This window comes from Mercurialis annua, linkage group LG6 (genome assembly GCF_937616625.2).
Source record: "Mercurialis annua linkage group LG6, ddMerAnnu1.2, whole genome shotgun sequence".
Taxonomy (NCBI): domain Eukaryota; kingdom Viridiplantae; phylum Streptophyta; class Magnoliopsida; order Malpighiales; family Euphorbiaceae; genus Mercurialis; species Mercurialis annua.
Window position 1 is genome coordinate 5301565 of NC_065575.1, and position 27872 is coordinate 5329436.

Genomic DNA, 27872 nt, shown 5'->3' on the forward strand with positions numbered 1-27872 from the left:
TCAGTACATAAATATATATATAAAAAAATAATTAATAGATTTAAAAAGGATATGGAAAATTAGTGATAATAATTTTATCATAGATGGATCTACCGAATTAATCACAAAAATATGTAACAAAAGCAGTGTTCCTAGGTCCTAGGTAATATGAAACAAGAAAAACAATGCACTAACCTCCTTAAAGATAACTAATCAATATGTTAAATCAACAACCATACAAGCTTTTTTTCTTCATAAATAAAAATATGAGCTTCTCTTGGTTCGAACTTGCATAGCAGATCTATTTGGATGATTTATTTTATAAATTTTTATATCAAAAGATAAAGTGCCCAACATTAATCATTATATACCTTGGTTTCCTTATTAAAGTCAAACTCTTAATTACAATTTATAGATTAGTAGAGAGTCATTATTAAGGTATACTACTACTATTTTTTTCCGTAGAATATACTACTTCTATTGGTATTAGGTATTTTCCGTAAATTTTGTAATCTAAAATTTACATGTGTAATATTATTATTTTTTTCTTTTTAAAAAAAGACTCCTATTAACTTACTTATTGTATTTAAGCAATTATATATATTTCCGATTTTGCTGAATTTCTCAACCACTTCTACCACAATTAAACTTCTTTTCTTTGTTAATGTAATATTTAGTTTTATTGGACTCTAATATCGTAATTTTGCCTGTCCCCCCCCCCCTTCACATTTATAGAATAGTTACTAGCGTTTCGCCACGTACTACGTACGTGAGCAACATTTGTATGACCCGTTATGTATAATATATATTAATTAAACTATTAAATTAAAACAAAAATAAACCTGCGCATGTGAGCGGCATTTATATGACCCGTTATAATTTTATTGTAATATTAAATAAAAGTAAAAATAATCATACTTTAATTTTATCATGTTATTACAATAAAAATAAACCTAAATGTAATTTATAAAAATGCTACACAAGGAATAATTACAAAAAAATAGAACAACCCAAATTACCTTTTTTAACATATTATGCAAATCACATGCCCACATTATATTTGATTTGTAATCACTCCGATGCCTTTCAATAATAATAAAATTATTATTAGATGAAATAATACCCACCAACTGTTTATAAATCAAACTTGCAACAGTTAAAGAATTATTTGGGTAAGGAAGGTTTTTTTCCCGTTTGACTTATGAATATATACTATATGAGTTACACTTTAACTAATTAACTTACACTTTAACTAATTAACTATCATCAACTTTGTATTTTAATAGTAATAAAACTATTTTCAATTTTGTTCGATTTCCCTTCTGAAACTATTAACTTTTCAATAGTAATTAAACTCTTAACTAATTAGCTATTTAATTAGTTATTATTTATTATTATATTCTTAATGAAACCTATTACGGTAATTTTGCCTGTCCCCCCCCTTCCCACATATAGAGTTGTTATAGATAGATAGATAGATTATAGATAAATAGATAGATAGATTATTCAATTAAATAAATTATAAAATAATTACAGAACTATAATTATTGTGTAATTTTTATAATTTGGTAGCCATCCTAAAAAATATTTAACCCCAAAGTGATATACCATACTGAGTAAGCAGGTGCGTCAGCCTCAATCAAGAAATTCATTTTTGTCAATGGTGGTACATCTTTTAGTAAACGTCCGTTTCAAAAACCGCATCTACGAATCAGCCGTGACGATCGACTCATACATTAATCTCCCTCTATATAAACACACCAACCCAAATCATGAACACCACCAACTCACACTCATTCATCACCATCAACACCAAAAATGGCAGTACTCAAGAGAATCAAACTGGGTTCACAAGGGCTCGAGGTATCAGCACAAGGACTCGGCTGCATGGGCATGTCCGCATTTTACGGACCTCCAAAGCCGGAATCCGACATGATTGACCTCATCCACCACGCCATTGACTCCGGTGTCACTTTTCTTGACACTTCCGATATCTACGGACCTTTCACCAATGAAATTCTTCTGGGCAAGGTTTGTTTTGGCTTATTTTTTGTGGGTGTTTGATGGAATTGAATTTGGGGTAATGGGTTTTGTTTTGGTTTTGGTGCAGGCTCTTAAAGGTGGGGTTAGAGAGAAAATGGAGCTGGCTACTAAATTTGGGATAGTTTTTGAAGATGGGAAAAGGGAGATTAAAGGTGATCCAGCTCATGTAAGAGGTGCTTGTGAGGCTAGTTTGAAGCGGCTTCAAGTTGATTCTATTGATCTTTATTATCAACATAGGATTGATACTTCTATTCCTATTGAAATCACGGTTTGACTTTCTGATCTTAACTCATTTTTTTTTGTTTTTTTTTTGTTTGATTGTGTTTGATTTGTTTAGATAATTCATTATGTACAATTGTATTTGTTCAGTTGTTTGGAACAAATGTGAACTTGTGTATGTTTTGGAAAGATCAAAAGAATAGATAATTCATTAAAAGATGTAATAGTTGAAGAATAGATCTTTGTAAATTTGTCATTTGAAGTAGATTATATGAATGCAGAGTATACGTAGTTTACCGACTTTATGAATGTGGTAATTCTCGATAAACTACGGCTTTAATTGATGTTTACTAGAATCATTTTACGACACTGTGCTACTTTTCAATGTTATATGAACCTACTTCAAAGTGTAGAATAGTTAATTCCTTGTAACAGAATCTCATGTTGGCTGGATAATGATCAGCAATCGTCTTGCAGCTTTTGGCATTTATGCAATTCATAGTTGTTGCTCCGGATTAATGTTGTGAAGTGAAGTAAATGTTATGAAATTGTTCCAATTAGATGCAAAATTGTTTCTTTTTCCGTAGCACTCATGCTACATTGTGAATTGTATAGTGAATTTGCTTGTTTTTTAGCATTATTAATTGGGACTAAACATTTTTTTTTGTCTTTGCAAGATGGGGGAATTGAAGAAATTAGTTGAAGAGGGTAAGATAAAGTATGTAGGTTTATCTGAGGCATCTGCTTCAACAATCAGAAGAGCTCATGCTGTTCACCCGATTACAGCTATTCAATTGGAGTGGTCCTTGTGGACAAGAGATGTGGAAAAGGACATTGTTCCTATTTGCAGGTTAGTCGTCAACGAAATACCTATCTGTTCTTTGGGTTTAAATAATAAACAAAAGAAAGTATATGGGATCATGTTTTTGATGCATTTTTCTCTTCTCATTCTCAGGGAACTTGGCATTGGCATTGTTGCATACAGTCCTCTTGGACGGGGATTCTTTTCTTCAGGGCCTAAGCTGGTTGAAACATTTGAAGAAGGTGACTTTCGGAAGGTTGGTACCGTTTATGACATACAAACTCTTGTCCACAAGGACCACTTCTGATTCGGGCATGCTAAGTATTAACATATTTCATTAGGAAAGAAAAGTAAGGTTTATCATAGAAGTTTTCAAGCTCAGATATCCTTGCATATTTTGCAGTTTCACATGATGGTCAATTATTATACCTTAGAGTTAGACAGCTTTGCGTGTCCAATCTTATCGAGTTTCTCTTGTTGTTATAAGCTTTTACAGCTGGTTTACATTTGTTAAAAATTCAGTAAGACTGTAATAGGTATACTTAAGCTGCTAAAAGCTGCCTTCCCTCTCAAGTTGGTATTAATTTGTAGTATTACTTGTGATACTGAGATGAATATTCCTGACACTGCAGTACTTGCCAAGGTTCGAACCTGAAAATCTCGAGCATAACAAACGCCTTTTTGAGAGGGTTAATGAAATTGCAGCGAGGAAACAATGCACTCCGTCACAACTAGCACTGGCCTGGGTTCATCACCAAGGAGACGATGTGTGTCCCATTCCTGGAACTACCAAGATAGAGAACTTCAACCAGAACATCGGAGCTCTGTCTGTGAAACTTACACCTGAAGAAATGGCTGAACTTGAATCCATTGCCTCTGCAGATGCTGTAAAAGGTGAAAGATATGGCGGCAGCGCGTATACATTTGAGTCGGCGGACACTCCTCCTCTGTCTTCATGGAAAGCCGTTTAAAATGTAGTCAGCATGTGTGAGTTACATCCTCGTCATCTTCTGGATTTCAAGGTTTTCGCTTCTGCCTGTCTAGTATACCTTATAGACAGAGAAAATATCTGTGTTACAAACAATGTCATGTTTCAATTTGAAAAAATGAATCATTTTCAATATTTCTTTTCAGGTATCAATTTTAAGAAAACTGATATAGTTCGAGGTTTGAATATACACTTGCATTAAATTTGACAGTTACGTGATATTATCGATTGGCATAGGAATGAATTACCAAAAATTGACACATTTTGCTAATGTTTGATTCCAATAGGTATGGATTTTTATAAATTTTTCATATTACTATTTTTCTTTCAATAATGGATATTTTATAGGTTAATTGTAACAATAAATATATTTTGAGGTTAGCACATGCACAGCTAAAACTATCTTTAACCAATTGAAGTCTTAAAGCTGCAGTGTAGTAGGTGATTAATAACGTATTTTAGTTGTATATTATCTATTACTGGTTGTAATTGTTCTATACCTGTTCATGGCCGGGTTCGGGCAGGCACGGACCGGGCTCAGATGGACTTGATTTTTCTAAATGCTAGCCTAAGCCTGACCCAAACTCGGTTCGGACTTTAATTTATTACCCAAGCTTAGTCCAAAAATAATTTTTATATAGGTTTTGACTGATTTGGCCGGACCTACGTAAATCTTTTAACAATGTTAAAAATGTTAAAAATTTGAAGTCCGCCTTTAAAATAGCGAGCTTTTCGGATTCAAGCTCAGACCAAAATTTTTGTTCATCAATAGTTGTCACTTTACAATTTCTATGTGACTTTTAGCTTTGAAAATAGCGAGCTTGTCGGATTCAAGATAATTTTATATAAATAACAGTGTTAAAATTTTAAAAACTAATCAAAAAATCGTCTAACTATTTAATTTCATCCGCACAACGCACTGACATCTTCATACTGGTGGAGATGTTGAGTGCTGATATCATTACCCAAACAACACGAAAAGCTTCTCACTCAAACTTAATCCAATGTGGCCAAGTCAAGAAGATAAATTTATAGAAATATATGGATTATTGAAGGAGTCCTTGCATATAAATTATAGATTTAAAACAATTAGAAGTAATATATGACTGCATAGTATTTCTTTAGATTTTAAATTCATGAAATTCAAATATTTAGATTATTGTAAGGGTTGGGCTTTTCTTTATGGTGGCTTATAAGAGGGGGTTTTCTGAAAAAACACTCAACCCTTTTTTGAATAATAAAAAAAATTAATGATACATTTAATATTATACATTTTTTTAATAAATAAAATATTAAATTCATAATTATCTTTAATTTAATACTTTTCAATTTCTATATCATAATTCATAAACTCTTAGTAAATTATATTTCAAATTAATGATAATACTGAAAAGTTTTTTTTTTTTGGCGTGGTAAGAAGACGGGTATTGTTAATGCAGAATAACCAGCAACAGTAGCTGAAATGTATGACAAATAGCATATCAAAATCTCCATTTTTCTTCTTCAATTTTTCCAAACTTATCAAATCTCATTCACAATCATGCTGCTCAAACTTCCTTTTTTGTTTTTGCCATTATTATTAAAATGCATATTTATTTTTAGAATCTATATTAAAATCACTATTACTATATATATATATATATATATATATATATATATATATATATATATATATATATATATATATATATATATATATATATATATATATGTATGTATATATATAGGAGAGATTCTTAGATTCTAATCCACAAGCTCATTGTCGCCCTCTTAAAATTAGAAAAGAAAAGAAGAGATCATGAAAGTGAGAATATATAACAAACTATAAATATTTATAAAATACAGTAACGAAGACATAATTTTATTTGGACGGTCAAATTGTAATATTTATTATATGGAGGAAATGATTTTAAATTAGAAAGATTAATTATAAATTATAAATTGTAAAATGTAAAAGATATTAATATTAATTTTAATATTTTCAAAAAGTTAGAGGGAATTATGGTCATCCCATTGCCCCCTCTCCCTCTATCACTAGTAAACAGACTTGGATATATTATTGTTTGGACTAAAGTGGCAATATGCCACTCCAACTTGTAAGCAATGGATAATTAGCACATAAATTAACTTTGTGGGCAAATCAGTACACGAACTTAATGATTATGGGCAGTTTACTCCATTTTAGCAATTTGCCCCCTCAATTTGTAAGTTAATTGTCTCCTAAATTGGCTATTTACCCCCTTAACTTGTAAATTATTTTGCCAAAATGGGCTAATTTCCCATAATTACCAAATTCGTGTATTGATTTACCAACAAAATTAATTTACATATTAATTGTCTATTACTTACAAATTTAAGGGGCCAATTGCTACTTAAGCCTTATTGTTTGTTAACACTTGATTTGTGCAGTACTATATAATATTTTGTAATAAGTTTCCTTTGAATTTCACGAAGCTTTCTTTTCTTATTTTTATTTGAAATTTGTTCATTAAATAAAATGGTATAAGCGCTAAGCAGAAAACTGCTAGGTCGTGGGTTCGATTCCTCCCACAAGCGCTCTCCCCTCCCTAAATTATCAAAAAAAATATTTTATAGATTATGTTTATAATGTCATATATGGACTGTGTTAATTATATTATGATTTATCATTGAATGTGTATACAATTCTTTTTATATATATAATCAAAAGAGGAAGAACACTTATGGAAAGAATTGAAATTATAATTTTTAAGTATACTTCTTTGTCAAATGTTTATATCATTTGAGATATAACTCGTTGGTTCTACAATTCAATTAACTAAATGATATTAGTAATATCATTTTAATAATATCTTATTATATCATTGACTCTATCCACTTGTGGCATAAAATATACAAAGTCTATATAACAAGCTCTTATGAGGCCATATAAATGGAAATGTTTTTGTGTGAATCTATTTTTATTTTTTAGGAAAAAAGTGTGAATCTAGTAAGTGACATCAATTGTTACATGGTAAAAGTTAAGTTGAGCCAATTCACAGCGAAACATGATGTCTGGACTGAATTCGATAAGAACAAAAGGGAAAATTATACAATACAGCCGTTATCATGCCATTCGTGCAACAAACTAATAATGCGTTATTCATGTGGAAAATTGAATGATAAAAGAATAAATAATAATTAAAAAAATTCCTATTACAAATCCTCATTCGCTTGTTGTAAAAATGATATGACGCGACGGTTATATGGAATAGATATTCGGACAAAAGGATTATGTCCTGACTAAAAATTGAAACATTTAGTTTACCGGTAAGCGCTTGATCTAACAATTGATATCAAAGTCTAACATCAAGAGTTCAATTTCCAGCACAAAAAAATGATATCCCATGGTTCTCATATTAAGTTATGTAATCTCTTTCATCAACTTCTAAAATCTACTTTTCTACCATTTTAACTCCTTGCATACTTATTAGTTAATTTTTTTCTTTTTCTGCTGTGTATATACTTATGCTATTTTTGACCATCATATTTAGGTTTGGCAGAAATAGCCAATAAGGAGACTTGAATCAATAAATCAACAATAGCATCAAATGCCATTTAACTCATTTTATTTGCATTTTGGTCCACCCACACTATTGATGTTGACTATTCAATATTATATTGCTTTGGTTTAGTCGCCTAATTCTAAGTTTATACCATATTTTATTTTATATTACACTATTATAAGTTTTCTTGAAATGTCACAAAACCTTCCATTATTGTCTTTTCTTTGAGATTTATTCCAATCTTTTACTAAATTATGTAATCTCTTACTTTTCAACCATTTTACTCTCCATTAACAGCCACCATTGTTGTTCTTTATTAGGCCTGCAACATTCAGACAGTAAACTAAAGTATACTACACACAATGTTAGAGACAGAATCCACAAAACGGCAGATGGAGAAGCCTGCTATAGACTATAATAGATCAGTCTGGTTTGTCGTTTTGATCATTCTGATACCTTTTTTCTTCTTTTTTCTCTATGCTTTTGATTATTTACCTTTATTTACAAGTATTGCTAATCAAGAATTCTACAAGAAAAATTCTGATGAATCTTGTTCAGGTCGTTATATATATGTTCATGATCTTCCTCAGCGATTCAACGATGATATTCTTGAAAATTGCAGTACTCTTTACAGATTCTATAACATGTGTCCGTTTCTGAAAAACTCAGGTTTTGGCGTTCAGGTTGTCGGAAATTATCCTGACGGAGAGGATTTAGGACAGAACTGGTTTGCAACTAATCAGTTTTCTTTAGAGATTATATTCCGTACTAGAATGAATTATTATGACTGTCTGACGGATAATTCTTCATTAGCTTCAGCGATTTTCGTACCGTATTATGGCGGACTTGACGTGGCTCGATACCTGTGGGATTATAGTGCAGCAAGAGACTATTTGGGTGTTGATCTTGTAAATTGGCTGGCTCATAAACCTGAATGGACTAAAATGTGGGGTAGAGACCATTTCTTTGTTTCCGGACGAGTTGCTTTTGATTTTCATCGGCAGATCGACCAGGATAGCGGTTGGGGAACCAAATTTATGTCGTTGCCTGAATCTATGAATATGACAATGTTATCTATCGAATCAACTGCGTGGAGTAATGAATTTGCGATACCATATCCGACTCATTTCCACCCGTCGAGTGATAATGAAGTGATTGCATGGCAAAACCGAATGAGAAAACAGAAGCGGAACAACTTGTTTACTTTCGCAGGCGCTCCGCGGCCTTTTCGACAAGATTCTATCCGCGGACAGATAATTGAGCAATGTTTAGCTTCTACAGGATTATGCAAGTTGCTCGATTGTGGTTCCGGAAACAAGTGTGATAATCCTGTCGAGGTGATTAAGGTATTTCAGGATTCTGTTTTCTGCCTGCATCCTCCAGGGGATACGTACACGAGACGAGCGGCTTTCGACTCGATTATAGCAGGATGTATTCCGGTTTTCTTCCATCCGGGATCGGCTTACGTGCAATACGAATGGTATTTACCGAATGACTATTCTAATTATTCCGTGTTCATACCGGAGAACTTGGTAATGAATGGAAGTGTGAGCATTAATGAGACTTTGAATAAGGTTTCTAATGATGAAATTATGAAAATGAGAGAAGAGGTTATAAAGCTGATACCAAAGATTATATATGCAAATCCTAAGTCAAAATTAGAGAATTTTGAAGATGCATTTGATATAGCAATTAAAGGAGTTCTTGAAAGAGTCGAAAAAGTGAGAAGTGAAATTGATGAGGGTAAGGATCCTGCCATTGGATTTGCAGAACCAAATTGGAAGCTAAGGGTTTCAAGAATGGGTCTAAAACAAGATTGGTCTCATTTCTTCTGAATTATGTTGCATGTAAGCAGAAACGTTGATACAAGAAGACGCTAAAATAGGAAACGACGAACCACAATTTATACAATAATAAGTTATGAATATAAAGTTTCAAAGTATTTACAAGTATTTTTGGAAATAGAAATGTTGAAATATAAGACTCGACGAGTTTCCATATAATATAGTTTCTGAAAAGTAATTTAGGGATTAAATGACCTTTTTTTCTTGTTCATCATTGTGTTTATTGTTGTGGTTAATGCGAGGGACTAAACATTTGTATATATGCATATCTTGTGTTTACAAGTCTCTATATGTTTGTATAACTAGATTTAAGAAATGATTAGGTGATACAAGTTTTGCTGGAAATTTTGCACTCCACCAATCTATATTTGCATTCCATAAGGGTTATTTATAGAGTGTAGTTGTCATAATTATCCTTGATTTTAAATTTTATATAAATGGTAATGAGAATCATAAAGTTCCTTATTTAACTATTCACTCAAATCCATTGTGTCTGTTTTAGAATTCAAATCTATTTGGTGGATACCATCCAATATTATCAAAATCAACTAATGGTGCATTGGATTTAGAGCATCTCTACTCTAGTGGTATTTCTTACAAAAAAAAGAAATTTGTATTTACAGAATTAAATTTTAGTTTAAATTTGATGAATTTTTTAATTTTTATCTCTTGATTTTTTTTCTCGCATAGATATTAAATAATATCAATTCATTTATTCTCCTCTTTTTTAAAAAAAAAAATTTCTTGTACAAAATTTTCTTTCTAATTTATTATATGAAAGGGTTATATGCTAAAAACAAGAAGAAATAAATTTATTTTGAAAATTAAAATATCACTACTCACTAATGTAGTATTTGATGCTAATCACGATAAAATATATTTAATTATATATACATTATATTAATTTTATTTTAAAATTCATCTATACACTCTTTATTTTTAAGAATTTCATTTGCATGTTACTTACATTACATTATTTTTATTTTTTTTATGAATTATTTTTAATTTTATAATAAACTAGTTTACACTATATTACTAATTAAAAAATAAAATAAATCGTGGTCACCTCATATGTTTATTTTATGGGATTATTTTCCAAATACATGTTTTGAGTAAAGTATTTACATCATTTTAACCGATCTTTTCCTCTTATAATATGTTACCTAATAAGCTAACTTATTTACCAAAAATACCCACTATATAAAGTAACCTTATCTCATGTTAGATTAAATTTTTATATAGACACCTTTTTTCTCTCTCTCTTCTCTCTTCTTTTTTTCTTCTTTTTTTCTTTTTTTTCATTTGATTTTCAGTTTATCTCCTCCGATTACTTTTCCGTACGTCTTTCCGGTCGCGCTTCCGTTCGTCTACTTCCGATGGATTTCTCGTCGTTTCTGGTCGTTTTTTCGTTCGTCTTTTCCGTTCGCACTAATCCGTTCGTCTCTCCCGTTCGCGCTATGGATTTCTAGACTCGTTTTTAGATTTGTGTAATTTTTTAGATTTTTTGTAATGATTTAAATATTTTGTAAATAAATTATTGTAGATATATAATTTTTTATTTATAAAATTGTTCTATTATTCATATAATTATTTTGTCTTCTCTTATTCATAGATTTGTTTATTGCTACTGATTTTGTAAAGAAAAAATTGATTTATGCTGCATTTGTAGTAATTTTATAATATATTTACGTTTTAGTGTATTTTTGGTGTATGTATAGTGTATTTCTGCCGTTTTTAGTATATTTATGGTGTATTTGTAATGTTTATGGTGTATTTGCAGTGTTTCATGGTGTAAACCACAAAAAACACTACAAAATGCCATAAATACACTACTTATACACTATATATACACTACTTATACACTATATATACACTACTTATACACTAATCTTACACTATATAAACACCATAAAAATACTATATATACACTACTGTTACACTATAAAAAATAAAAAAAAAATCCAGAAAAAAAATCTATAGAAAATAAAAATTAACACTATATATACACTAATCTTACACTATATAAAAAAACTGTCGGTCGGTTTGGTCGACCAAACCGAAATTGGAAACTGAAAACAAGGTATTTTTGAAATTAAAAAAATAAAAAAATATTTTTCATAAATAACAAAAGATAAAAAATTAAATTTGGCAGATAAAAATATAAATAAATTATCAAAACATGTATTTCAGAAAATTATCACTTGTTTTATTATTATGCATATTGCATCATCCAAGACTAGATATAAAATGATGAAATGACTTGAGTTAACATAAATTATGGTTAGATGTAATTAAATAAATAGGAGGAGGTGTAATGTATGACAGTCAAGAGGAATCTTGTGTCTATTAAAAATATATGTTGTCTAAATAAAAGCAACATTCCCCGGCAGCGGATTTTTTTATACACTGAGCCTAATAGTTTTGTCCCAAAAAAGTTGTTACTACCTCTGTCCTAATAGTTTTGTCCCAAAAAATTGTTCACTTTTAAAAAATAACTAATTTTTATACTCAATTTTTTTATATTATCCTTATTTAAAATCCACTAATAAGTAAATTGAAAATAAATTACAAGTGAACCCTATATTAAATAAGAGTATGATAAAAAAGTAAATTTTTTTTTACAAAACTCATAACTAATAATTGTTTTTCTTAAACTGTATGATAAAAGTAAAATAGACAATTCTATTAGGACGGAGGGAGTAAATTTTTAGTTATCAAAATACATTGAATGGATTTTTTAATTTTGACATATAAATACATGAAGTTTTAAAATTTTGCAATAATGACACTAACACCGTTTTGGATGTAAAACGGCGTCGTTGTGGATGTAAAACGACACCGTTTTGAATATAAAGCAGCACTGTTTTGAATAAAAAAAGGCAAACGTGATACATAAATTAATTGCACAAAATTAAAAGGTCATGTTAAATACCAAAAACACGTGAAACTTGTTGATTTTTGATGCATTTAAGCCTTTAATAAACTACTACTTTAATTGTTATTTGGTAATTTCTATTTATAGTATTACATAGGCCAAATGATTAAAAAAGGCCAAACCTTTTATGAAAGTTTTATAAAAGTTCAAATCTTTTGATTTTATCCAATTTGTCCTGAAACGCATAATTTCGTTTCAATCATGTCCAACTACACAATTTTTCTTATGTGGCGCTCAGATGTGTGGCATGCCACATCAGCGCCACGTAGGCGCCGCATGAGCAAAATTACATAGTTGCACATTATTGAAATGAAGTCATGCGTTTCAGGATAAATTGGATAAAATTGAAATGTTTAGAATTTTGTGAAACTTTCATAAAAGATTTGGCCTATTATATATGGTTATAAATTTACCTATTAGTTAAAACAATTAAACTATGAAAATTATCATCTAACATACCAAATAAGATTACTTTTTCTTTATGAATAAGAATAAGATAAATTTTTAAAACTGTTTTTATTTTTAGTTGATATTTAACTATATTATTAAAATAATCATTAACACAATTTTAATTTACTTCCATTGATATTTTTAACATTCATATCTTAGAATTTAAATTATGTGCATCAATTTATGGAGTGCAAAAGTATAAATTGGTGGACTGCAAAATTTCCACCAAAACTTATATCATCTAATCACATAGAGAATTGTGAACAGAAGAAATGCTATTATGCAAATGCTAGAACCTCTAATTAACCACACTAATATACATTACTTTTCAGAAGCTATAATTTCACAAAAATTTATTAAGTCCTACATTTTTGCATTTATGATTTCAAAATAACTTTCCAAAATTTATATTTATAAAACTGTACTAATTTTACCATTTTCTGTTTCAACATTTTCATTTACGTGAAGAAATGAGTCCAATTTTGTTGTAGACCCATTCTTGAAAATCTGAGCTTCCAATTTGGTTCTGCAAATCCAACGGCTGGATCCTTTCCCTCATCAATCTTGCTTCTCACTTTTTCAACTCTTTCAAGAACTCCTTTAATTGCAATGTCAAATGCATCTTCAGTACTCTCTAATTTTGACTTAGGATTTGCATATATAATCTTTGGTATCAGCTTTATGACCTCTTCTCTCATTTGCACAATTTCATCATCAGAAACCTTGATCAGAGTCTCGTTAATGCTGACACTTCCATTTATTACTAAATCCACCGGTATGAACACGGAATATTTAGAATAGTTATTCGGTAAATACCATTCGTATTGTGCGTAAGCGGATCCCGGATGGGAGAAAACTGGAATACATCCTGCAACAATCGAGTCGAAAGTTGATCGTCTTGTGTATGAATCCCCTGGAGGCTGCAGACAGAAAACAGAATCCTGAAATACCTTAATCACCTCGACAGGATTATCACATGTGTTCCCCGAACTGCAATTGAGCAACTTGCATAACCCTGTTGAAGCTAAACATTGCTCGATTATCTGTCCACGGATAGAATCTTTCTGATCAGGCCTTGGAGCGCCTGCAAAACTAAACAAATAGTTCCGCTTCTGCTTTCTCATTCGGTTTTGCCATTCGATCACTTCAGCGTCGCTTGACGGGTGGAAATGAGTCGGATATGGTATTGAAAACTCGTTACTCCACGCAGTTGATTCTATTGACAACATTGTCATATTCATAGATTCAGGTAACGACATGAGTTTACTTCCCCAACCGTCATTCTGATCGTTCAGGCGTCGAAAATCCCAAGAAATTCTTCCGGCAACAAAAAAATGGTCTCTACCAAACATTTTATTCCATTCAGGCTTTTGAGTTAGCCAATTGACAAGATCAACACCTAAATAATCTCTTGTAGCATTATAATCCCACAGGTATCGAACCACGTCGAGTCCGCCATAATACGGTACAAAAATGGCAGAAGCTAAAGAAGAATCATTCGTCAGACAATCATAATAATTCATTCTAGTACGGAATATAACCTCTAAAGAAAATTGATTAGTTGCAAACCAGTTCTGTCCTAAATCGACCCCGTCAGGATAGTCTCCAACAACCTGAACACCAAAACCTGAGTTTTTCAGAAAAGGACACATGTTAACAAATCTGTTAATGGTACTGCAATTTTCAAGAATATCATCGTTGAACCGTGGAGGAAGATCGTGAACATATATATAACGACCCGAACAAGATTCATCAGAATTTTTCTCGTATTTTTGATTGGATATGTTAGCAAATAAAGATAAATAATCAAAAGCATAAAGAAAGAAGAAGAAGAAAGGTATCAGAATGATCAAAACGACAAACCAGACTGATCTATTATGCTCTAAACCAGATTTTTCCATCTGCCGTTTTGTGGATTGTTTCTCTAGCATTGTGTATAGTAGCTTAGTTTAGTGGAAATAATGAACAAAAATGGTGGCTGCTAATGGAGTAGTATTTGAGAGAAGTAATAGGGTTAAGTAGTTGGTGAAAGAGAGTGTATAATTAAGTTAGTGAATGGTGGAAATAAATCTGAGAGAAAAAATAAAAATGGAAGGTTTTGTGACATTTCAAGGAATCTTGTCAACTTTCCAATCTCAAGTAATCTCAGTATATTTATTTCCCAATGGTTGTTAACAAATATAATATGTTTCGTCTTAAAAGGCAACTATAATAAGATGTCGGCAAACAGAACAGCCAATTAGGAATCTAGTTTTTTGTTTCTTTTAGAGAATTAGGAATCTACTCATTCCGGTCCATAATATTTGTCGCATTTAGATTTAGCACAAGAACTAAAAAAATAATTAATATGTCTTAATTTATCTACCATTTTTATTTATTTATTGTATTTTTTCAATAAATTAATGGAGGGCAAACATTGAAAAATAGCAATTAATGCTCTCTTGATATACTAACATGACAAATATTATGGACCAAAAAAAAATTCTAAAATGCGACAAATATTATGGACCGGAGGGAGTAAGTTTTTATTCTATCTTGGGCCCCGTTTGGTGCAACTGTTTTTTTTTTTGTAAAAATTAATTGTTACTGATAGCTGACACACTATCTGTATTTGATGAGATTTGATTAGTTGTTATTATTTATATATAAAATGACCTTAAAAGATATAATTTTTATTTTTATTTATTGAATTATAAATATATTATTTATATAATATTTAATAAAAAAATTAACAATTATCTTTTTTATAAGAAGTAACATTTTATTTAGATTTATTTAGATATATTGTAAGATATTATTTTATAAATTTATGATTTATTTTAAAATAATTACTAAATTATAGCTGCTTTAATATAAATAAAATAATTTTACATAAACTAGAAATGATTAAAGTGTTTAAAAGTAATTTAAATGATATTATATATTAAAAGAACGATATATTTTAATAGGGTATTTTTGTCTGAAGCATTAAAAATATTGAAACAGCTATCAACTATTGGCAAAAATCTTCAAAGTAGAGATATTCCAATAGCAGTTGTTGTAGGTTAAAAAAAAACCCCAAAAAACTTTTAAAAAAATTCATCAAATGTTTATAAGTGAAACTTTTTAAGAAGTAAAAGCTAAAAATTCCACCGAAAAACTAAACTAAACACTCATTTATTCCATATAAATGTTACTTCCTCCGTCAAAAAATAATAATACCATTTCAAAAATTATACTTAGAATAGATTATAATTTGTTTTTCTAATTTTATTCTTTTATAAATTTGTGATATGTAAATAATATACATTGATGACTAGTTTTTTCACTAGTGTATTTTCAATTGGTACTAAAAATATCTTTTACTCTATGTTAAAATATGGAACAATTAACTCATTAATCAAAGGTTTATGTTGAGATGCCAACAATAGGTAAGGTGGTGTATCAAGGACATTAAAATTTTCTAAATCACTGAATTATTCCAATATTGTAGAAAGGGTACCAAGTTTCAAATTGTTAAAAAATGGTCACTAAATTATCAAATTGTTTTACGGGATATCACTCGAAGCAAAACGCATCAAACTTTTTGCATTTTATCCTACGTGGCATATGCCATAATTACAAAAGAATGTATAATTCGGTATCATTTTTTTTAACAAAATGGTATAATTCAGCACCTGTTTTGTAATTTGCATGTGACATTCCTTTAAGACGGTGACTTCCTTGAGAAATAATGTGATAACTTAGTGACTAGTTTATAACGATTTGAATTTTATTACCCTTTTTGTAATATTGGAATAACTTAGTGACCTAGAGAGTTTAATATCCGGTGTATCAAATTCGGAAAAACATAGTATTTATAAACATTAAAATTATGTTGAAATACTGAATTTTTATAAATGAATATGTATACTAAATAATGAATTTCTTCAAACCACTGAATTTAACAATGTATATGATAATTTCAATAACGAAAAGGTAAGTACGATTTTTTAATTAAATATAATTTGATTTTTAAATTTTAAATTTTAAATTATTGCCTTAAAATTTACACTACTAATAAATGATGTTTTGCTTGGGAGCATGGCAATGTTTGAAAGTTTTTCTGTTAAAGAAAAAGAAAAAAGTATTATGTTTATTATTCTTTTCTTGAAGAGATTATAAATTATTGTCTCTCCATAATTTCATCCTTCATCAGAACTAGCATATCAGGTTGAAGGCCTTTATAAATATGCAACTATGTTATGGGCAAGTCTTTTGTTATGGAAACCTGGAAATGGCTCAAATTGATGACCATGAGATAAACAAAAAGGCTTAATGCATCATTAACCATTAATTTTGTACAATTTCTCTTTCAGCCATATTAACTTTTCATCTTTAAGTTAACTTTTCTAACATTTTAATAGTTTTATATTTTTAACTTTGCTTGATTATTCATCTAAAAAAAAACTTTGCTTGATTATTCAAAAAATATACATCTTTAAACTTTCTTTTAATAGCACCATGACGTAGAAAAAAAATCAATTACACTAATTTGATTTTTCGTGTTTCAATTGTATCCAAAATTAATTTTTTTTGACGATTTAATCACTATAAGGATGAAAACATTCAAAATAACTAAATAAAAAGGTTATATCAATTCCTTTTTATTAAAAAATACAAATATGTCCCTCATCTTTAAAATAGTCCAAATAAATCATAAATAAATAATTAATTAATTTTTAAATTTTATTAAAAAAATTAAATAAATTAAAAAACGCTTCCGAAACCACCACCATCCACCATACTCCTCCGATTTTACAAAAACGCCACTGTTCATCGGAAATACCACCATAAATATCTCGGAGAACAATTTGTTCTTCAAGAAAGAACACAATTCCATCTGTTCTTTGAGGAATAACAGACCCAGATGGGTCTGGGACTGTTATTCCTCGAGGAACTCCGGTGAGTTTTCAAGCAAATCGGATGAGCATTTCTAATTTTTTTTTCCGGCGAAGTGTTTTAATTGTTTTTCGTAAATTGATTCCGGTTTGTGTAAAGAGTGTTTTTTAATTTTAAAAAAATATTGATAATTAATTAAATTAAATAAAAAATTATTATTATTTGTTGAAATTTTTGAGGAAGAAGGTGCTTTTATACTATTAATAACATTTTTTTAATTAGAATATATGTTAAAAATGAAGGATTATTTTAAACTATGAATATAGGTAAATTTAATGTTTTGAGTTACAATTGAAACACAAAAAAATAAATTAGGGTACAATTATTTTTTTCCCAACGTTAGAATGCAATTGAAAAAAAAAAATCTCAAAATGGATAGTGTTTGAGTGACTAAACTTTTAACTTTTAATATTTATTTTACTTATATTATATGAAATAATATAAGTATATAATTTTAACTTTTTAGAATTTAGGGTTTAGAGTTTAGAATTTAGGGTTTATACCTCTAACGTTTATCTAACGAATAAATATGCCTCTCGTGATAAATTTGGTTCAAATATACCCTTAATTTTTTTAAAATGGTTTAATTATACCCTTCTTGTAAAACGGAGAGTTAACGCTATATAGAAGAGGAGCATAATTGAGCCGTTTTTAAAAATTTAAGGGCTTATTTCGGCCAAAAAATGTCACGAGGGACAAATTTAGGGGTATAAAGAAAACCTTTCCCTATTTTAAAAGATCAATTCCACAAATATCTTCCTTCTCTTTTTTTTTTTTGACATGAAAATATCTTCCTTCTCCAAAAGTTCAGAAAATATAACTATAATAATTTATAATTAATTGATGAGATCCCTTTTTGGGATTTGTCTAGCTTCTTAAAACCACAGCACGTGTCACCTTCATCCATGAAAATCAATTACTACTAAACACCATTCTTTCTCCACTCTTTGAAGCTCAGTCTGTACTACAATGGGTTCCTTACGTGCACTACAATTATCCAACAATTCCTGCTATTCAAATATATCCCCACAATTCATTAAACTCCGCACAAAGCAATTCCATAATCACCCTTTTATCTTCTTCAATCCAAGAATTTCTTTTCTTCGTCACCACCAATCATCATCACCTCCCGTCAATTACAACACAGTCATTACCAGCGTTTCCTCTACTGAAACCAGGTATTTTGCTTAATTTATAGCTCAAATAATATGTTTTTGTTTCTGGGTATTCATGGAATTTGATTTTATGTGGAGAAAGTTTGGTTCTTTTTCCATTCAGTGATGAAAGTTGTAAACTTTGTTGTGTTATAGCAGAGGGGAAGATATGAGGAATACCAAATCAAAGTTGGGTAGTGGAAAAGTGAGGCTTTTTGTTCATTTAGATCATCAGGTTAAGTATGGTGAGCATGTAGCAATTTTAGGGTCTGCAAAAGAATTGGGAATGTGGAAGAAGAATGTGAAAATGAATTGGAAAGAGTCAGGTTGGGTTTGTGATTTGGAGTTGAAAGGGGATGAGTCTATTGAGTTTAAGTTTATTGTTATTGGGAGTGACAAGAGTGTTTCATGGGAAGGAGGGGCTAATCGAATCATTAAACTGCCGAAAGGAGGGAGTTATAAGATTGTATGTCGGTGGCACGCAACTTCGGAGGCTATTGAGCTGTTGCCTTTGAATTTGGAAGAGAATGTGGTGGCTGTGGATGAGGGTGAGGGTCAGAATGGATCGGTTAGTGGTGATGCTGTTCTGGAGGTGGGGACTACTAGTCCTTTTGTTGGGCAATGGAAAGGGAAGGATGTCTCGTTCATGCGATCTAATGATCACGGGAGCAGAGAATCTGAAAGAAAATGGGATACTTCAGGCCTTGAGGGATCGGCTTTAGCACTAGTGGAAGGTGATCGGGGAGCGAGGAACTGGCGGAAAAAGGTATTCTTAATTAATGTGTTGGGAATGTCTATGTATGTGGAAACTATGATACTATTCTGCATGATATGAGCTATCAACTTTATATTGTTTTCCCTTGCGGCATGTGTTTTTCAAGTTTTCCATGACTGCACCTAACATTGGCCCACTGTTGCATCGATTGATGTCACCATTGTTACTATAACAGTTTGATATTAATTTGTTTAAGTCACCACCTTAATGTTATGTGCTTATCCTTCCATGTTGAAATTACTCAATATCTAAATATAAGAGCCTGAAGTAGTTGTAGAGAGAAATAAAGCATAAAGTTCCAAACTAAAGAAACACATTGACAATTAACTTAGACTATAGTAAATCACGCCTGGGATAAAACTGTAGAGAATTCTTGGCTCAACCTTTTCTTTCTGTCTATACTCTATAATAACACCCATGACAAAGATTCTAGAACTACTGATTCATTGTTAATAATTAAACAAAAAAAGAAATAACTCATGAAGTTATGAAAATTAATTCAGTTCTAGAAGGTCTTTGGTAGATAAAATGTCAGAAAAACAAAACATGACGAACAAATGCTGACATGAGCAATACCTTTGATCATGTATTAAATTCAGCTCATGGAATTACCACTATATTAATTTGCGCATGTGTACTGATATATTTTCCTTCTACTGCTAAAGCTTGAGGTTGTAAGTGAACTATTAGTTGGAAATCTTCAAAGTGCAGATCGGTTGGAAGCTCTTATATACTCTGCTATATATCTAAAGGTTTTGCCTAGCTTCTTCTCTTTATTACTGGTGTTTCTTTCCACTTCTTTTCAGTTTTTCTTTTTTTATGTTCCTTTTAAAATATTCTTCTTTGCAGTGGATAAACACAGGGCAAATTCCTTGCTTTGAAGATGGAGGTCATCACAGGCCAAATCGGCATGCTGAAATATCCAGGCTTATATTTCGGGAATTGGAACGCATTTCTTATAGGAAAGATACTTCACCCAAGGTAGTTTTATAATTTTATTTAACATGACGAGGATGTTTAATCTTTGGAAGACATTGTAGCTTTCCTTAATGGATAACAGGATCTGCATGTATATAAGGATAACAGAATCTGCAAATATCTATCTCTAATTTTGTCCAGTCAAATATCTGCGATGTGATATTTTCAGCTTCATGTTAAATGCAAGTTCCGTCCCTTTAGATTACCTTAGGTTGATTCCTACATAGTTTGTCTATGTCTGACTACCAAGTCAGTTAAGGATGAGCGAGGTTGTCAATTGACAGCTATATTTTGATTGAGATTTAGTATCTGAGTACTCATACGACATATCTACAACGAGGTTATCAAGATACCCTTTTTGATTTTACGTAATGTCCTTTTTTTTATTTTGTATCTTTTTCTTGTCGGCTATGAAGACTCCACCGAGCAGAAGCAAACATAGACATGGAAAACTCAATTTTGCATATGTCATTGATATTTATTGGGAAAAGGGTCATTTATGCCCCTAAGGTTTGACTCCAGGATCAAGTAAACCCTCAACGTCCGAAAAGGTGCAAATATGCCCTAACGTCTTAAAATGTTGACAATCACGCCCTCAATTTGGACGCATAAATGATATGTTATGGGTCTGATTGTCCAAATCAGGGGCCTTATTGTTCATTTTATAAGACGTTAGAGGTATATTTGAACCTTTCTGAACGTTGAGGACTTACTTGATCCTAAAGTCAAACGTTAGGGGCATAAATGACCCTTTTTCCATATTTATTTCAATGCATACTAATTTATGGTAGGATTTATAGTTGTCTTATCTTATGCGTCTATGGTGGTTGAATCCTCTTAGTTCGCTGGGAAAAATATAGATTATGGTTGGTTATACTTGTTTTATGTTATTTGGTCTATTATAGCTGAATCTTCTTAGATTTATTCGTTAATGTACTCGAAATTTGATATCTACTTCTGAATGTCATAGCAATTTTATCTTAATTATTAATGTTTTGCTCTGTTTTTGTCTTCTAATATCTATGTTTTAAGTTAAATTTTGATTATCATATATTATATTTCCCTCTAGTTACTATATTCTATATGTGATATTTAGGAAATACTTGTTATCCGGAAGATCCATCCATGCTTGCCATCTTTTAAGGCGGAATTTACAGCATCAGTTCCTCTAACTCGAATTAGAGATATCGCTCATCGGAATGATATCCCTCATGATCTCAAGGTTAAACATCATCTAGTAAACTATCTTTGCGAAAGATTCTTCGGTATAATTAGATACTTTGTCTTAATTTACTTATTTGTTCTCATTCCAGCAAGAAATCAAACATACTATACAAAACAAGCTTCATCGGAACGCCGGCCCAGAAGATTTAGTTGCTACAGAAGCAATGCTTGCAAGAATTACTAGGAACCCTGGGGAATACAATGATGCATTTGTGGAACAATTCAAGATATTCCATCATGAACTCAAAGATTTCTTCAATGCTGGAAGGTGATATTCCTTTGTCTTAAATCTTTGTTCATCAATTTATTTTTCCATATCAACTCCTTGTTTTCTACCTTGAAGCTCTTTTATATTGTTTTATGTTGTCAAATAACCAATTCACCCAAAAGTGCTAGCTGCTAGGTGAAGCACACCTAGACTGCTATAAAAACTAATAAATTTTCTTGAAGTTAAAGTTTCACTTAATCACCTGCTTTATGAAGAATTACATAAATAAAAAGATATTTAATACATCCAGGTTCCAAGTTCTTTTGGCTTGACAAGTTAATGCAATTTTGAATATTTTATCATTGATCAATGGAACTTCTAGTGGTTAGTTTTAAATTTCTTGTCATTTCCACATCTATTTACAATCTTGAAGCATGCAGTCTTACTGAACAACTTGAATCGATTAAAGAATCTTTGGATGAAAGAGGTGTTTCAGCTCTTACATTGTTTCTGGAATGCAAGAAGGTAATTGCTCATTATAATCTTGGTCATATCTCTTGCTAGGATGTGTAAAATCTTATTAAATACCAAACGGAACAATAAATTTGCTCATTCGTTATTGAAGATTCAGTTTTCCCCATTTTTTCCTTCTACCATTTTATTAATGCTAGAGCTCCTATTTTTTTAATTGTGGATTTGTCACTCATGGCTTTAAGTAAGAAGTGTTCCTTTTCTTTGTTGTTGTTCCCCTTTCTCCCGTGCCCATTTATTGTTCTTTGGAATACTGCGATGTACTGGTTTTAGTTCAATTTCATCACATTGTTTCATACATTTCTGTTCCAATCACTGCATCGCATTGATGAATGCATGTTGGATTGACAGAACTTAGATACTTCTCAAGAATCAAGCAATAATTCTGATTTAATCAAAACCATAAGGTCTCTGAGTTCTCTAAGAGATGCACTCGTAAAGGGTCTTGAAAGTGGTCTAAGGAATGATGCCTCTGATGCTGCAATAGCTATGCGACAGAAGGTAAGATCTTTTTATGTTAATTATATTTCTTGGAGCTCTAATTTGATGCTTCTGCTTCTGATATTTCCTCTGTCATTCCTTTTCCATTTTTCTTTGTGGCGGTGGCGGTTTGTTCTTTAAAGTGGCGTCTTTCCGAAATTGGGCTCGAGGACTATTCTTTTGTTCTTCTGAGCAGGTACTTTGATTTTTTTTTCCTAGTTTCTGAAAATCATTTTGTTTTTGTTTACAAAGTTAGCATGAATGTTATAACAAAAATAATTAAAACCACCAGGTTTTTAGAAATTTATAAACTTGAGTACTTGAGACCTCTATTGGCATGTTTCCAGACAAGCTAGGGCTGACACAAGATTCTGTTCTTGTTCTTTTAAGGCATGATAAAAAATTTGTTTCATGACTTAATAATATATGAAGCAACATGACAATTTCTGAATTGGGTTATAATTTTTACACCGATAGCAGCTATGTGTGAACTGTTCAGTCATTCATCCACCATACTTGGCAAATAAATACAATTTCTTGTTTATCTGATTTTTTTTATGATCTGCATTGTTTCTGATACTAATAAATAGTCTCGTCGTTAAAATGAAGTAAAGGCAAAATGTGCATTCTTGACTCCTTTTTTCTCTTTCAAGAACTATTCGGCTTGTCAAGACAATTCTTTATTTAAGTCATTTCATTTTAGTTTTGGAAGTCATTCTGGTGTTTGGTTATTGGTCCTGTAGGTTACTTAACACACTTGAAAATGTGGGAGGGGCCAAGTGGCTTTCAGACAACGTGAATTCAAAAAATGTAAGTTCTTGGAATGATCCACTTCGGGCCCTTGTTGTTGGTGTTCGCCAACTGGGTTTATCTGGTTGGAAGCCTGAGGAATGTGCTGCTATTGGATCTGAGCTCCTTGCCTGGCAAGAGAAAGGTCTGTCTGAAAAGGAAGGTACTTTTTCCTGGTCTCTTTTTCTTTTCTAATTCATAACATAATTGACATTTCTAGTCTACTTGCTGCGAACATCATTATTATTAGTTTGCTGTATTTGTTTAAAGGAAGTGAGGATGGCAAGCTAATATGGGCGCTGAGGCTGAAAGCTACTCTTGATAGAGCACGAAGGCTAACGGAGGAGTATTCTGAATCACTTCTTCAGATATTTCCACAAAGAGTGGAGGTAAAACCATTCAGAACAATTTTGAATTTCCTATGATGGTAACTGATGGGTTGCGTAACACGCCTTAAATAATTTACTGCATAGTCATCGGTAAAATACAATTTTATGGATCTTTTCTAGTGTAAGCTACCTCCATAACCTCTTCCAGAATGTAAAAGTTCCAAAAAGTGCTGTATAGTAATGCACCAAACACAAACTATATGTGACATTGTATTTTGGTCATTGCAGAGGCTAGGAAAAGCACTTGGAATTCCTGAAAACAGTGTAAGGACGTTCACTGAAGCTGAGATTCGTGCTGGGTATGTTGATATTTCTCCTTTTTATGAAGACTCTGCTCTTCTTGATAGACTTTTAGATTTTGTAGGGATATTTTCTGATTCTTGGTTTTATTTTGCACTGACAATTACTTATAAAATATATTTGTTTTCTAACTAGAAATTGTCGATTGCAGGGTAATTTTTCAGGTTTCAAAACTATGTACATTGCTTCTGAAAGCTGTTAGAAATACACTTGGCTCTCAAGGTTGGGATGTTCTTGTTCCTGGAGCTGCCTTTGGCTTATTATTTCAGGTATCCTCATGGACAACTGTTTTACTTAAAAGTACATCTAGTTAACATTGTAGACTTACTAGTTATCTGGTCTTACATTCATCTGCAACAAATGTAACATTGACCCATTTTGAGGTGAATTTCTCCTTCTCCCAAATGCCTTCCAAACAAGGGGCAAAGGTGTTCAAAAGTTCTCCATTGAATTTCTCACCCCCTTTATGCTTCAGATATTTGGTATAAAAATTCCAACATTAGAGTATATGCGAGAAAATAATGCATTACATCCCATTAGATTCAGCTTAAGGTGTAACATTCAGTTCCTAACATCAGGTTGAAAGCATTGTGCCCGGATCACTACCATCAACTACAAAAGGACCGATTATTCTTGTGGTTAACAAAGCTGATGGAGATGAAGAGGTTTGAAATATGATCTTGTCTTCTCTATCACTAGACCTTTCAATTTTGCATCAAAATGAACATGAAGTTCACATTAATGTGGATTGCAGGTAACAGCTGCTGGCAGCAACATTGTGGGAGTTGTGCTTCTGCAGGAGCTACCTCACTTATCTCATCTTGGCGTTAGGGCCCGACAAGCAAGTCTCTTTACTAACAATCAAAGTTATTATACGTTTCAAAATTATTCTCGAAGTTGACCTTTAATTGGGTTTCTGCAGGAGAAGGTTGTCTTTGTGACATGTGAAGACGATGAGAAAGTTGCTGACATGAAAAGGCTCACTGGAAAATATGTGAGGTTATTTTCTTGCACAAGATCTGCAATCCTTTTCTGTGTCTATATTTTGTGAAAATACCCATTAATCATTTCTTTCACAATGCCATCACCTGTGGTGATAATATCGGTTTTTGTTGTTCCATTTTGCTTCGTTCTTGTTTGATTGATCATATGATCAAATGAAGTGGTGCCGTTTTTCTTTTTTGGTTTTGGATGGGTGAGGTCTGTTGTGAAGATGGTCGTAGTGGTCCAATATTTTGATGTATTTTTCAGGCTGGAAGCATCCTCAAGTGGCGTAAATCTGACTTTGGCATCACCAGTAGGTGATAATGGTGACTCTATTCTGAGAGATGTTCCAGTTAATGGAGCATCTACAGTTGAAGCCTCTAAATCTAATGAGTTGGCTAGCCAAGCCTCTAATTCCAATCAAGTACATTTTTATTTACATTCTACATGTTTTGGGTGATTATAATTGACGCAGTTCATTGAAATTAAAAAAATATTTGATGTAATGAAGGGTTCTTCATCTGGAGGTCTTATTCTACTTGAAGAAGCAGACGCGCTTTCCTCAGGTGCAAAGGCTGCTGCCTGTGGTCGTTTAGCTTCTTTGTCAGCTGTTTCTCAGGAAGGTAAAATTTCTGTTAATGTCTTCACTATCAAAAAATATACACATCACCTTATGCAAGTAGTGTATCTCTTGAAAATGCAGGTGCATACTGATTCTGATACACTTTCTCTAAAACACATTATTGATAAATAAATAAATGGTGAAAATAGTAGTTTGAAATATTTATGGATACTTTCTGAGTTGTTGAAGTCTTAGGTGATGACTGTCTAATAATCATTGAAATGTTATAAAATCATGGATTAAAATCATCTTCCTCAGGTATTAGTAGCAAATTCAGGGGTGAGCATTCGGTTACTATACCAATCTGATTAACCAAACATAAATTTTTGGATTCGACCGAACCGAAAAATACCCCAAAACTTAACCGAACTGACCGAATCAGTCTTATATACTAATTCGTGCATGTATACTGTCACTTCTGTGTTTATTTAGTCTCATAGACTTGCTTCTTAAATGACAGTTTACAGCGACCAAGGAGTGCCAGCTTCATTTCAAGTCCCTAAGGGGGCAGTTATACCTTTTGGTTCTATGGAATTAGCATTAGAGCAGAGTAAATCCATGGAAACATTTATATCACTTCTAGAACTTATTGAAAATGCTGGACTTGACGGTGGTGAACTCGACAAATTATGCTCTCAACTTCAGGAATTAGTCTCTTCCACACAGCCTCCGAAAGATATAGTTGACGGAATAGGCAAAATGTTTCCAGGCAATGCACGGTTAATTGTACGTTCAAGTGCCAATGTTGAGGACCTGGCCGGAATGTCAGCTGCCGGACTTTATGAATCAATACCTAATGTTAGCCCATCAAATCCAACTGTATTTGCGAATGCTGTTAGCCGAGTTTGGGCCTCTTTGTATACCCGAAGAGCTGTTTTGAGCCGTCGAGCTGCTGGTGTGTCTCAAAAGGATGCTACAATGGCAATTTTAGTACAAGAAATGCTTTCGCCGGATCTCTCATTTGTTCTGCACACAGTCAGCCCAACTGACAATGATCACAATTTAGTCGAGGCCGAGATTGCCCCAGGGCTCGGAGAAACCCTTGCTTCAGGTACCCGTGGCACTCCCTGGCGTCTCGCATCTGGGAAGTTTGACGGGCTTGTTCGAACATTGGCCTTTGCAAATTTTAGCGAGGAAATGATCGTATCTACTGCAGGTCCTGCTGATGGGGAAGTAATCCGTTTGAATGTCGACTATAGCAAGAAGCCATTGACGGTTGATCCGGTATTCCGTCGTCAGCTTGGTCAGCGTCTCTGCGCTGTTGGTTTTTTCTTGGAAAGGAAATTTGGGTGTCCACAAGATGTGGAAGGATGCCTTGTCGGAAAAGATATCTACATTGTCCAAACACGCCCACAGCCGTAGCAACAGTTTCTCGTACATCTCTTCAGATCACTACTATGAGAAAGCTTGTATATTGCATTCACCGTGCTACGTTGGTCACTAACAGGCAGGAATTATGGTATTCTATATGTATCAATTGGGCAAGCTTAAATAAAATTATTTATATCATACTATATAATAAATTTCTTTTGACCGCGGTCCCATTTCGACCGGCAAGGTAAGGGCTTCATGTAAGATCTGTAGCTAGTTGTACCTCCTGCCAATTCAATAAGAGATCTCGGGTCAAATCAGTCTATCCGGCTACTTGTATTATTTTTCCTATCGAATAAGCTTATTTTATGAGCACTATATAGAGGCAGTTGAAATGCAAAATTTCCGAGTTGCTTATTATTT

At 32.0% G+C, this 27872-nt stretch overlaps 4 protein-coding genes across 5 annotated transcripts; 3 read left to right on the forward strand and 1 right to left on the reverse strand.

The window, feature by feature from the left end:
* The first annotated feature begins 1634 nt into the window (after positions 1 to 1634).
* LOC126653513 (probable aldo-keto reductase 2) lies at positions 1635 to 4166 on the forward strand. The gene is made up of 5 exons (XM_050347420.2): positions 1635 to 2010; positions 2090 to 2290; positions 2919 to 3091; positions 3197 to 3299; positions 3676 to 4166. Exons 1-5 carry the CDS (start codon positions 1798 to 1800, stop codon positions 4012 to 4014), a joined length of 1029 nt encoding a protein of 342 aa, XP_050203377.1. The 5' UTR covers positions 1635 to 1797; the 3' UTR covers positions 4015 to 4166.
* A 3551-nt stretch (positions 4167 to 7717) lies between these two features.
* On the forward strand, positions 7718 to 9744 carry LOC126685832 (probable xyloglucan galactosyltransferase GT14). Its single transcript, XM_050379802.2, has one exon. It carries the CDS (start codon positions 7918 to 7920, stop codon positions 9388 to 9390), a length of 1473 nt encoding a protein of 490 aa, XP_050235759.1. The 5' UTR covers positions 7718 to 7917; the 3' UTR covers positions 9391 to 9744.
* A 3237-nt stretch (positions 9745 to 12981) lies between these two features.
* On the reverse strand, positions 12982 to 14914 carry LOC126688031 (probable xyloglucan galactosyltransferase GT14). The gene has a single exon (XM_050382592.2). The coding sequence runs from the start codon at positions 14713 to 14715 to the stop codon at positions 13243 to 13245; it is 1473 nt and encodes a 490-aa protein (XP_050238549.1). The 5' UTR covers positions 14716 to 14914; the 3' UTR covers positions 12982 to 13242.
* A 3619-nt stretch (positions 14915 to 18533) lies between these two features.
* Positions 18534 to 27869, forward strand: LOC126686515 (phosphoglucan, water dikinase, chloroplastic). 2 transcript variants are annotated; one of them, XM_050380585.2, is made up of 19 exons: positions 18534 to 18882; positions 19015 to 19624; positions 20299 to 20385; positions 20483 to 20614; positions 21708 to 21833; positions 21925 to 22103; positions 22484 to 22568; positions 22926 to 23075; positions 23198 to 23250; positions 23798 to 24006; positions 24114 to 24232; positions 24461 to 24531; positions 24684 to 24801; positions 25111 to 25197; positions 25287 to 25373; positions 25455 to 25531; positions 25784 to 25940; positions 26028 to 26139; positions 26599 to 27869. In XM_050380585.2, exons 1-19 carry the CDS (start codon positions 18674 to 18676, stop codon positions 27498 to 27500), a joined length of 3570 nt encoding a protein of 1189 aa, XP_050236542.1. In that variant the 5' UTR covers positions 18534 to 18673; the 3' UTR covers positions 27501 to 27869. The 2 variants fall into 2 exon arrangements, with proteins under 2 accessions (XP_050236542.1, XP_050236543.1); XM_050380586.2 differs by having other exon boundaries at positions 19018 to 19624.
* Positions 27870 to 27872: the final 3 nt, after the last annotated feature.